Source organism: Telopea speciosissima, chromosome 6, assembly GCF_018873765.1.
Source record: "Telopea speciosissima isolate NSW1024214 ecotype Mountain lineage chromosome 6, Tspe_v1, whole genome shotgun sequence".
Taxonomy (NCBI): Eukaryota; Viridiplantae; Streptophyta; class Magnoliopsida; order Proteales; family Proteaceae; genus Telopea; species Telopea speciosissima.
In genome coordinates, this window is record NC_057921.1 from 57,506,038 (window position 1) to 57,517,226 (window position 11,189).

At 35.6% G+C, this 11,189-nt stretch overlaps 2 protein-coding genes across 6 annotated transcripts in view; one reads left to right on the top strand and one right to left on the bottom strand.

Annotated features, from left to right (window-relative positions):
• LOC122664458 (DNA mismatch repair protein MSH4) overlaps positions 1-5,964 on the bottom strand; it is a 43,181-nt gene extending 37,217 nt beyond the window's left edge. For 3 of the 4 annotated variants that reach the window (XM_043860276.1, XM_043860277.1, XM_043860278.1), the window contains exons 1-7: positions 5,810-5,964; positions 3,834-4,037; positions 3,709-3,744; positions 3,488-3,600; positions 2,701-2,746; positions 2,183-2,229; positions 1,860-1,967 (exon numbers count right to left, since the gene is read on the bottom strand). In XM_043860276.1, the coding sequence (XP_043716211.1) occupies positions 1,860-1,967; positions 2,183-2,229; positions 2,701-2,746; positions 3,488-3,600; positions 3,709-3,744; positions 3,834-4,037; positions 5,810-5,875 (620 nt within the window). In that variant the 5' untranslated portion in view covers positions 5,876-5,964. Of the gene's footprint in view, positions 1-1,859; positions 1,968-2,182; positions 2,230-2,700; positions 2,747-3,487; positions 3,601-3,708; positions 3,745-3,833; positions 4,038-5,809 lie in introns of those variants that run through there. The other variant, XM_043860279.1, reaches the window with a different exon arrangement.
• A 281-nt stretch (positions 5,965-6,245) lies between these two features.
• LOC122663874 (inositol 2-dehydrogenase/D-chiro-inositol 3-dehydrogenase) lies at positions 6,246-10,543 on the top strand. Of its 2 annotated transcripts, XM_043859538.1 has the most exons (9): positions 6,246-6,263; positions 6,296-6,483; positions 6,577-6,747; positions 6,969-7,133; positions 7,224-7,388; positions 8,513-8,647; positions 8,763-8,860; positions 9,040-9,261; positions 10,509-10,543. In XM_043859538.1, the coding sequence occupies exons 2-9, from the start codon at positions 6,307-6,309 to the stop codon at positions 10,516-10,518; spliced, it is 1,143 nt and encodes a 380-aa protein (XP_043715473.1). In that variant the 5' UTR covers positions 6,246-6,263; positions 6,296-6,306; the 3' UTR covers positions 10,519-10,543. The 2 variants fall into 2 exon arrangements, with proteins under 2 accessions (XP_043715473.1, XP_043715472.1); XM_043859537.1 differs by lacking the exon at positions 10,509-10,543 and having other exon boundaries at positions 9,040-9,305.
• Positions 10,544-11,189: the final 646 nt, after the last annotated feature.

Below are 11,189 nucleotides of genomic sequence, written 5' to 3' on the forward strand. Positions count from 1 at the left end.
CCCTCTCTAGTATTGCCTCATTAAACTCTTGTTGCATTCTTTCCCTCTCAGATTTTTTTAATCTTCCTCCTTTCAAATGTTGTGTCATTGCCACTTTCACTTGGATAGGAACATTTGGGCATGATGAAACATCCTTGCTCTGCAGCATAAGTGTTGCTTTAACCTGGTGGCTCCTCCAGGATAGCAACTTCCCACAATAATTGCATTTGGACTTCTTTTTGTCTGCGGACATGGGAACTCCATGTTGCCATGCTATATCGGACATTGAATACAAAATATCTTATGTTTGACCTTTACATAAAAAGCATGTATTAATAACCATGGATCACTTAAAGTAAGGTATTCAAGACTTAAAGTATGCTATTCATAACTCTTAAACGTAATGTCAAGCTACTAGAACTATGAAATAACTATATCTTATTTATCCCTAACCCAAGTATTTATTTGTTAATTAAAAATAATATTTTGAATTTTTTAAAACTATTTATACCTTAAAGTATAAGAAAAATATAATGTAATGATGAATTTGACACCATTTGAAGTTGAATATTATGTACATATGTTGTACATAATTTTCCATAAGCAATAAGTATTTTTCCTTAATATTATATATATTTTTTTAATTTTTATAATATATTTATTAAATCTGAAAAATAAAATAATTTTTTAATGGGTGAAAATAAAAATTAATCCATGGGGCTGTAGAGCATCCCAAGTAGTTTAACATATATCAAAATCATTTTCAAACAATCACTATTCATCCTATTTTTTCATTTTCTTTTTCAAATAAATCATTTATTTTTCCAGAAATTATAATAAATAATTTATTAACTGAAAAAAATCCGACTCCATGAAGTGATAGATCGGGCAAAGATATTCAACATATATTAAAACCACATGAATCTAACAAGGATTACAAAATTTTTTTGGAAAAAATAGATTTGGGAAGAAATAGAAAACACCTTTGAAATCTTGCAAATAGGTGATGATGCTCCAAATTGGCACTTGAATCTTCACTTTGGCACTTCAATCTAACTCCAAACAGTGCATTCCATCCAACAATCGAAAGAAAGAAGAAGAAATTTGAAGGAGAGGTTTTCCCCTTGGTTTAGAGCCTAAGAACTTCTTTCTGCTCTCTCTTATGTTGGAAATGGTTTTGGGTGAAAATTGGGCTAAATACAACTAACTAGCATCTTTGGGCCCAACCGAGATCTCGAGATCTCGCCGAGATCTCTGCGAGATATTGGTTTTTTGTACTAAAAAAACCATGATTTTCACCTTCGAGATCTCGGTCGAGAAATTGTAGTTTTTTGTACCGACTAGGAACTCGACTCGGTTTGCCCAAAACCGAGAAACTCGGCGAGATCTCGGCGAGATCTCGCGAGTTCTCGAACCTTGGGTACGCCCTTTTTCAGTCGAATCTTTATAGAAAAGATATTGTTCCTACAACCCTCCAAACCAATACAAATAAATGTTTATGGGCATCTCTTTCTTAAGATGCCTTTTATTTCTCTGTTAAAGGGAATATTATACCATTCACTCCTGACAGGAGTACAACAACGGTAAGAAGAAAATTACCCATCATAACATTTGCTGATGACATGGTTTTTCTGGATCCTTTAGAAATGAAGATGTAAAAACACCGATTCTGCTACTCAATATATGTCTTCGAAAGCCAACAACCAGAAAATTAAATTGGATTGATGGTGGCATCAACACAATTTCTTAAATTATAGTTCCTATTTCTAAACATAATTTAGTGGCTATAAGTTAAAGCAAGAAACTTTTCAATTGAAAAAGAAAGGCTAAGAAGAGGGAAACAGAACCACTAAACATCATGAGATAGCTAATCAACATACCCTCCAATAGTTCTCGTCGTCTTAAGCATGTGAAATAGACTTCTTTTTTTGTTGCTTGTTCCCCAAAGGGTTGAATGTAGTGGCTCAATGATTTCCAAGTTCTGTACACTGTTACGCATATTTCAACTATAAGATCCATTCAGAGAATTCAAATTGTAATTAATATAAAGCATAATGCTGTATTGCTGTGCATTTATACTCCTTCCAATGTAATATCATTTGAATATAGACATTGGAGCAAAACTGCATTTCAACCCTACTTTCTGGATGAATCAAACATAACCAGCAACTGAAAAGAGGGGGTTATTTTTCAAAAAGGATACCTAGTAGAGTCGATATTCATATGGTCAAATGAGCCATTAAAGGTGACCTGGAAAAGTCAGTGAAGCATAAACTAGATTAAAGGTTAGAATCTCTACCAATCAAAAAGGGAAAGAAAGCTTAAGAAAAAGGCAAATGCATATCATAATATTTGTGGAAGAAATATAAAAAACAAAAATTTGAAATGTTCCATTAGAAATATACAGAATGGAAAACCATAAAAGCTCCAGAAAAATGTATTCAATCTACTTATTTTCAGAGATGGTATCAATGTAAACCTACTAGGGAAGGGAGTTACTGTTTAAACATTGTCCAAAGTGAAAGAACCTTAACATATTTAATATGTAGTTTCACCCCTCTAACCATAGATTTGGGGTGAAGCAAGTACAAAAATTGAAACAAAACCCATATAGAACGTTCACACTCACACCAGATCCACGTAATATGGGCCAACAGGGTTACGTAGTAGAGCATCTACTAATCAAGGGAAATGCTCAATGCATCAAGAACAAAATCATACCAACAATGAGTGGTTCGTAACAATTACCCCTTTCTCTGCTTCTGTCCTGCGCGGTATGCAGTTAAAATTTGTGTTAACAAAATGATCAATTACACAATCTAGTCACCAAATCAAAAAGAAGTATACAAAGGAACTCAGACCTCACAGGAAATTCTAAGAGATGTTGACCATTTGATTAATGAAGGACTTACTGGTGAAATGGGAGGGAACGATGAAAGAGGTAACATGAATTAAAGACTGAAAACATTAGATTGGTTCACCAGAATTTTAAGGGGGAAAGATAGGTAAAACCTTTCCTACTTACCATCTATAACCAAATAATTAAGGAATCCTTTGAAGAAAATTGGTAAGACAGAAGGTTAGAGATTGTTAAGACTTTGAAGGGATTCCTGACTGCACCAATAATTAGACCACCCTAGCTCTGCGCAAATATTTTGTTCTAAATTTTATTAATGTATGGAATATCTCACAAAATTTCACAGAGAATATATTTTCTGCAGGGCCTCAAAGAAAATCAATCAATTAGATTGCAATGCAAGGTAATTTCAATCTGCCCATGATTCTTGCATGACCTGAAATTACAGTTTGTGATGCACCCATAATTACTAATCAGAAAGGGTTGAATTCATTTTCTTGGTAGTAATCAATACCTGGGTGACCACACATGGAAGCAGAAATGGAAAGAAGTCTTATCAAACATTACATGGGTAATTTACAAAGAGCATCACTCCTCCAAAGATGTAAAACAATAAAGTTCAAGTTATGAGATAGCACAGTAGCATACTACCATTTGATAGTAGCTGCAGAAGCAGCCAAACATAGATAATATTGCTTGTAATAAGTGTCTAGACCAAGCGCAGATGGATCCTTGGCTGCCAGACTTTTAACCAGTACAACTCCCTATAAAAGTTTGATCAAAACCACAAATAGCAAAATTACAAGATAAATATATATGAGGACATCCAAAATCATGCGAAAGCATAAAAGAATAATAAAAATGTACCAGACCTTGGTGTCATCAAAGCAACCACGGGCCATTACAACCTGGAAAATGCGGTGCAAGGTATTAGACATGGCATTGAGCACACAAATTCCTGCACATGCAGACACCTGCAAAACCCATAGACCGTTACCTTCTTGGCTGATGAATAAAATCTATCCACCAACTCTGAGACTCCAACCATACCATCAGGCGCCATCTTATTCGGAGGGACAATGATTACCATCGGATCATAGAAATGCAACAATGTCTTTGTATTTTGATACGAACTGCTAGTTTCAATGTATTGAGAGAGATGCAGTGAAGCTGATCTCATGTCAAATGCAGCAACTCCAACCTGTGCAGAAGATTGATCCTATCAATTGGCATTGTGGACCTTAAAGGCATCAAAACCAAAAACTGCAGGTGGAACAATTTATTCCACATTAGCTCTAAGGAATTCTTGATATATTATTGAACAGAAAAGTACTATTTTACAAACTATTTAACTAACTAGTAATTAAAACTGAAAAGATGAAACAAAACTATCTATTAGGATTCAGCTGACCACATGAAGTTAGATGTCAATGTAGAACTATCTTGACTGTGTAACCATATCTCATGTTTCCCAAAACTCTCCACCATGAAGTCAGGATCAGTCCTCTGAAATAACTTCATCACTCTGTAAGTGATATTTATCAGAATTTCCTCCTCCACATTGATCATGACGGTACTCAAGGACTTACATGTTTGCAATTCCAGAAGGAAAATCATGATTTGTGGGGAAAAAAAATTTATTCTTCATTTCAATAACTCTTTAGCACTAAAACAAATAGGTAAATTGGTTGAGAGTTCTGCACAATAAACCTGAGAATATAAAGCAGTTCCTAATATAACTTATGGCCTGTAAATATAGTATTAATAAACTTCAATCACTTTAGTAATAAACAATATGTGCCTCATTTAACCACTAATCTGGTGTGTCCATCAAATCGAGTCTCCTATCAAACTGGACAAATAAAAAGGATAAGAAATTATGATGAAACTATGGAGGTTTAAAAGCACTTTATTCATAGAAGTTGTTGTGAATAAATATAAGGGAAAGTCCATTTAAAAAGTCATCAACGATAAAACTCAATACATCAAGCATTCTTATTTTCGAAGTTATATATTAGCAGATATGTATCTAACCAAAAATATATGTATTAGTAGATATGTAAAAGTGAATTACTGGAGATTCAATTGATACTACTTTAGTTTGAGAAAGCTATTTTTGGTTTGAATTGAATTGATACTACTTTATGAGCTCAGAATTTAAAGAATATTAGGTTTTCAAAAGCAGCTGATGAAGTTACCAGCAATGATGCATTAACATTATTCATTCTCCAGCATCAGATCCCTAGAAGGTCACCTCACCTTTGCAAAAATTGAGCAAGAAAACTTATTGGGAGCTGTAAGAATTAAAATCTATTTTAAAAGACAACTAAAGCCAAACAGACCCAGAACAAGCTTGACCATTATATTTATAAGAATTCAACATCCGAAACCGATATCTGCTCTAAGACTCAACTCTATGGCATCACAGAAACGCTCATGTTCAGATCTAGTTATTCTGTTGTACTTTTGATGGTAAAACACTTTTAAGAGACCGATTGTGGATTTTGGTTTCTGGATATCAACACAACTTCATCTTCTCAAGTTAGATACAGTTTCTTGTAGTTCATCGGGATCTGTGATCATGCAAATCAAATTGCATATGCTAAAGAAAACCTCTAGCAAAAGATCCGAGGAGTCAACAGGAAACTTTGATTCTTATTCCAGTGGCGAACTTAAGTAGTAGACATCACTTTTAATTTCAATAAGATCTTCCAACTGATGCTTGCTCGTCTGAAACTAACAACGGATGAGCAGGAAGCTTGAGAATTAAAACGGTGACTATCATCACTTCCAACTTTCAATAAAGTGATCTTCAAATCGATTATTTGGAGATAGAACAACAAATTCCAAACCTAGAACTTACAGAGACCTCCATTATTGAGCATCACAACCAATAGAAGATTAAACAAACTGCAATTCCATCATTTTAACATTAAAAAGGAAACAGCAAGAAGTAGGAATAGAAGACAATGCCTCCTTCGCTCTGTTCTCAATCAAGCCGATCACGATGCTCGACCTTTCGCCACCTTCGTCTTCCATTCTTCTTTGCAGTAATCAGAAACGAGAGAACCGAGCTTTCCGCTAAACTACGAGTCTTGCAAATGAGCGCCAACTTACAATTTGAAGCATTTTATAGGTGCGGAGACAGTGATGAGTGGCGAGTGGTGACTGGATTTTACCGGATCCCATTGTTGAAGAGATTCTCTCTTCACCATCACAGGATACGCATTTGTCTACCTGTCAAATTCGGTCTCCACTCGCATGAAATGACCTCATTACCCTCTTTAAGTACAATACCATTATATCGTCCCGATTCATAATGCAATCACGCTGATGGTGATTGGCCTTGTCTCTCTACTCTCTTCGTTGATCATCTTTTATTCACCGATTCCAATACTCTCAGTACAGAGCCGGCGAAGTCAGAGGCACAGAGAGAGAGAGAGAGAGAGAGAGAGAGAGAGAGAGGAGCCATGAGAGAAAAAGTGAAATATGGAATCATAGGGGTTGGAATGATGGGAAGGGAACATCTTTTGAACTTGGCCCATCTCCAATCTCAAGGTGTCTCCGTCGTCTGTATTGCTGACCCTCACCTTCCCTCTCAGCAACTTGCCCTCAACTTGGCCCAATCCTTCAACTGGTCACCCAAGGTATCATTAACCTTAAACCCTTACAGATTCATCCATTTTCAGTAACTTCCCTTTTCAGATTTTCAATCAAACATTTGAATGGTTATTATATAGGTGTTCTCAGGACACCAGGAACTACTGGACAGTGGGCTCTGTGATGTAGTAATTGTCTCAACTCCAAACATGACCCACTATCAGATCCTCATGGATATCATCAACCATCCAAAACCCCACCATGTTCTTGTGGAGAAGCCCCTGTGTACTACCGTCAAGGACTGCAAGAAGGTCAACTATCATAGAATTTTCTTAATCTTTTCAATCTCTATTCTAATCTGTTTTAATTTCTGTATTATTGGAAATTTGAAATCTTATGCATCTTATAAGGAAATCACTTTTAAATGAACCTTTTCAGTTAATGAAATAGGAATTTTGATATCATTTTATTTCTTAGGAAGCCCTTGTCTGGCTTGATACTATCATTTGATAGATGGGGTTTGTCTTCCTAGGTCATAGATGCTGCTAGAATGAGGCCAGAGATACTGGTTCAAGTAGGCTTGGAGTACAGGTACATGCCTCCTGTTGCAAAGCTGATAGAGTTAGTTAAGGGTGGAGCAGTTGGAGAAGTGAAAATGGTGGCAATTCGCGAGCATCGGTTTCCTTTCTTGGTTAAGGTTAAAACAGCTATTCTTGTTTATAAATGCCTCTGTTGAGCATTTACTGTTTCATTTGTATTGTTCTTATTGCTCCCATGTTCATAATAGGTGAACAATTGGAACCGGTTCAATTCGAACAGTGGAGGGACTCTTGTGGAGAAGTGCTGTCACTTCTTTGATCTAATGAGGCTGTTTGTAGGTGCAAACCCAGTTCGGGTGATGGCTTCTGGAGCCATAGATGTTAATCACAAGGATGAAATTTATGATGGAAAGGTAATTGTTTATGGAAAAAGATTACTCGATTATAAGAAACTCTATAGGAGCCACAAAATTTAGAATTTTCTTGCAGATATTGATAGCTAACATGTTCTGAAAAGATGTTTGCTCATCTCATCTATAGTTGGTCTCCCCAAATGAAAATGAAACTGCAGAAACTTTCCTTGCATTGTGAATGTTGTCATTTTTTTATTGTTTTCAATCAATCAGAGATACAGAACCCTGGTAATAAAATTGGATAAGAGCACTATAACAGGAAATTTCAGTCTAATAGTAGATTGAGAGTACTCATGTAGATGTTCATTTGTTTCTATCATGTGAATGAACTGATATTACAGACTTCATACCACAGAATTAAAATCTTGTTTTCAGTGAAAAACTTGGCCAAAACTGGAATTAATGCAGGTCTGAACAGCCACAGTAGTTCTCAGGTAATCTAATTCAAAACTTATTTGTTATTGTGAGTCTAATCTAGCAAGTCAACAGCTGAATAGCAGAGTTCAAATTGGATATTGTCAGTATAATCTAATGTCAACAGCTGAAGTCCAATTTCCTCTGTGGTGGATGGATGTCATATCAATAATCACCATAATAAGCTTCTGGTTACCATTTCTTAAATAACATTGGCTTTGAGCTTCCACTCCAATTTATCAGATGGTTTTCTAACCCCAAGTTCTGAATTAGCCTTATCTTTCCCCTGTTTTTCTTAGTAATCAGAAGATACTCTTGTTATGAAAGTGCAACTCCAATCAGGAGGCATTTGTTGAGCATTAACAATAATCCAAATTAGGTTCTTGTTTGGGGATTCTAAAAGCTTAAGCATCTAGGCATTGGGAAATTTGTGTCTGCTAATTATGCTGAGCCTCCATGATTTTGTGGATTCTTTTTCTTTCTTTTGTTGTTGTTGTTGTGTCATCTGAATCAAAGACTTAATTGCTGCAGTACCAGTACTCAGCAACACTGCCTGTTGGTTGCTTAATTGCTGATTTCTTTGTATTGACAATTTCAAATGAATACTTGGCTGCACTTCATCTCTTATGAGCTGAAACTTGAGTGTGATCTTGTTTTTGTTTCATCGATTAGTCCTCTCCCTTTCCTTACCACTTCAATAATGGAAGCAGGTACCCGACATCATTGATAATGCATTTGTTATCATAGAATTTGATAATGGTTCTCGAGGCATGCTTGATCTTTGCATGTTTGCTGAAGGGAGTAAAAATGAGCAAGAAATATCTGTTGTTGGTGATATTGGGAAGGTATCACTCTCTCTTACATCCTCTTCTCTTTTTTTTTTCTATTTTCTAAATATTTTCCCATTTTGCTCAATTCCATCTTGCTTGCATTGTGACTCTGCTTATCACTTAATAACAGGGTGAGGCATTTGTCCCTGAGAATGTCGTGCGTGTGGGCACTCGAACAGAAGGAAGAATTGGAGTCCAAACTATAAAAGCTGAGGATAAACGGATAAAGTGGGTAGTAATAACTTTTTTTCATGTTTCATGCCTTTTCTTTTGCTTACTTATGTTTTTTATAGTTCACTAGAGGTAGGAACTTATTCAAAGTCTATGAGAACACAAGGAAAACTGCCCCTAAACATAATTTTATAGCTCCAAATAATGTTAGACTTGACTGTTCATTTGTTTATCAGATATGAGGGATTGCATCATGGCTCAAGTTATTTGGAACATGTCAACTTCCTGTCTGCCGTTAGAGATCAAGGCGTCCGAGAACCTGCAGTAGGTTTGGAAGATGGATTGCTCTCAGTTGCCATGGGAGTTGCAGGCCAGCTTTCAATAGAGCTTGGCCGTTTCGTGACTACTGAAGAAGTTATGAATGATAAGAAATTTTATGGTCTCCTATTGAATAATGGGAGAGGGTTTTCTGATAAAGCGGCATAAGGGAGCACACCAATAAGGGGGGGCGACAGAATGGTTTCATAAATAAGGGGCAGAGAGGTCATTTCATTTGAGAGAGAAAAGGTGCTAGTGTATTCAATATTATTTTCAGAATCCTTCCTATGATAATATATGGGAATATGCTTTTCTCTGTGAACTATCATTGTTGTATGGAGTTCTAGGCCAGGGCCTTGGTGCTTGGCCTGAAATTAGAACTGTATTTGGTATGCATTCTAGATCAATTTTGCATTCTCGAAAGATAAAAATAGTTGTTTTTATCATCCAAGAACGTGTTCCAAGAATACATACCAAACACAGTCCTAGTCAAAGTTAGCCCATCTAACTTAAGCTTTTAGGGCTCAGAAAAATCGGCCCAAACTTGGGAAAGCCTGCATGGTTCACACTTCACAGGCAAAAGAAATTGTCGTCTGTATACCAACAAACAAAGATAAGCCGTAAACAAATAACCATCATTGGTCATTTTAGCTTTGAAGAGTAGCACAAAGTGAACAATCGCTTGCTTACATATGGTTTTCAGAAATGCACCATTAAAATTCAATTTGGGCTTTCTTTGCTATTGATTTCTATTTCTATTTTTTATTTATTTACGAGAAATAATTATGATAATAATTTATGGGTCAAAAATAGAAATCGTTTAGTTACTATTAGACATAAATGATTATTAAATGGAAATTTGATATACGGCTAACCTAGACAATGTCATCTCTATCCAACAATCGTAATTGACATATCATCTGATCACATCATAAAATAGATGTTTTATACCATTTGGAAAAACAACAGACCTTTGTGACACTAATAATATATTCATTTTTTTAATTTTTGTATCTTCTATTTTACGGGTTTCTTAATGCCAAGAATTCTTGTGTGCCTTGCGTGCATTGGAAACTTATCGACTTCCACAAACAAAACATAAATGTAAAATTGTGGATCTATACATTTGATGGAAAGCTGAGTTATTTATATCCTTCACCCGACCAATGCTAGGATGGATCAGAGTTCTGCCATCTAAGCAATCCCCCCCCTTGCATTGCATCACATGGTATTTCTTACTTCTAAGCTTTTTTTAAGGAACCTTTTATTCCATGAGACCCAATCGAACTCTTCTAGATCACTCATCTTATGGTCTACAAGACATTTCCTTGTACTTATAAAATAACACTCCACCTCGAATAAAAACATTAATTTGTGTAAGAGTGAGGGTTGTCTAAGCAAACAGCATATGAGAGCATATCAACAAGGTGTACCAAAATGAGGTCATTTTACATGAAGGGGAGAGAGATAGATATAGAGATGTTAGCGTACCCAACTTTGGCGGCACAAAAAATCTTTTTTCTCTTCACCTTGGGTGACTGATTGAACAACCAGGGCATTGAATAATTATTATTATTATTATTTTGATAGAAAGAAAGGCTATTCATTCATACGCATTCAATGCCAAACAAATGAAAGCACAATACATAAAATCGATATAAATTATGATAAACGCGAGGTATGGATATACGGTATCCAAAACCAAAGAATGAAAATTGACCCGATCTTATATCTCATTGACTGGATCATCCAAACTAAGGATTAATTCACAAACACTACCCTAAAAAACAGACTGTAAACACATCTACATTAAATTGCATGCACAAACATGCCAATAAAAAGATCATTGAATAATTGTTATACTTGATTCATATACATCAAATTAGTCCAAGGAGATGAAACATTGTTATCATTTTCTTAGACCACATAACTATGACATAACGTTTAATATAAAATCTTGCGAACCTCAACCACTATTTCGAGCCATGTATAGCCACAAAACGAACAAATGATACGATTAGTAGGACACATCACTGGCTTCTATAGTTGTTTTCCATGTCGTCATTGC

Excerpts from the sequence above, each read along its gene's own strand:
- LOC122663874 (XM_043859537.1), top strand. The coding sequence starts at position 6,307 with ATGAGAGAAAAAGTGAAATATGGAATCATAGGGGTTGGAATGATGGGA. Across the intron at positions 6,484-6,576 it reads CCTTCAACTGGTCACCCAAG|GTGTTCTCAGGACACCAGGA; the intron begins GTATCATTAACC and ends GTTATTATATAG. Across the intron at positions 7,134-7,223 it reads GGTTTCCTTTCTTGGTTAAG|GTGAACAATTGGAACCGGTT; the intron begins GTTAAAACAGCT and ends TGTTCATAATAG.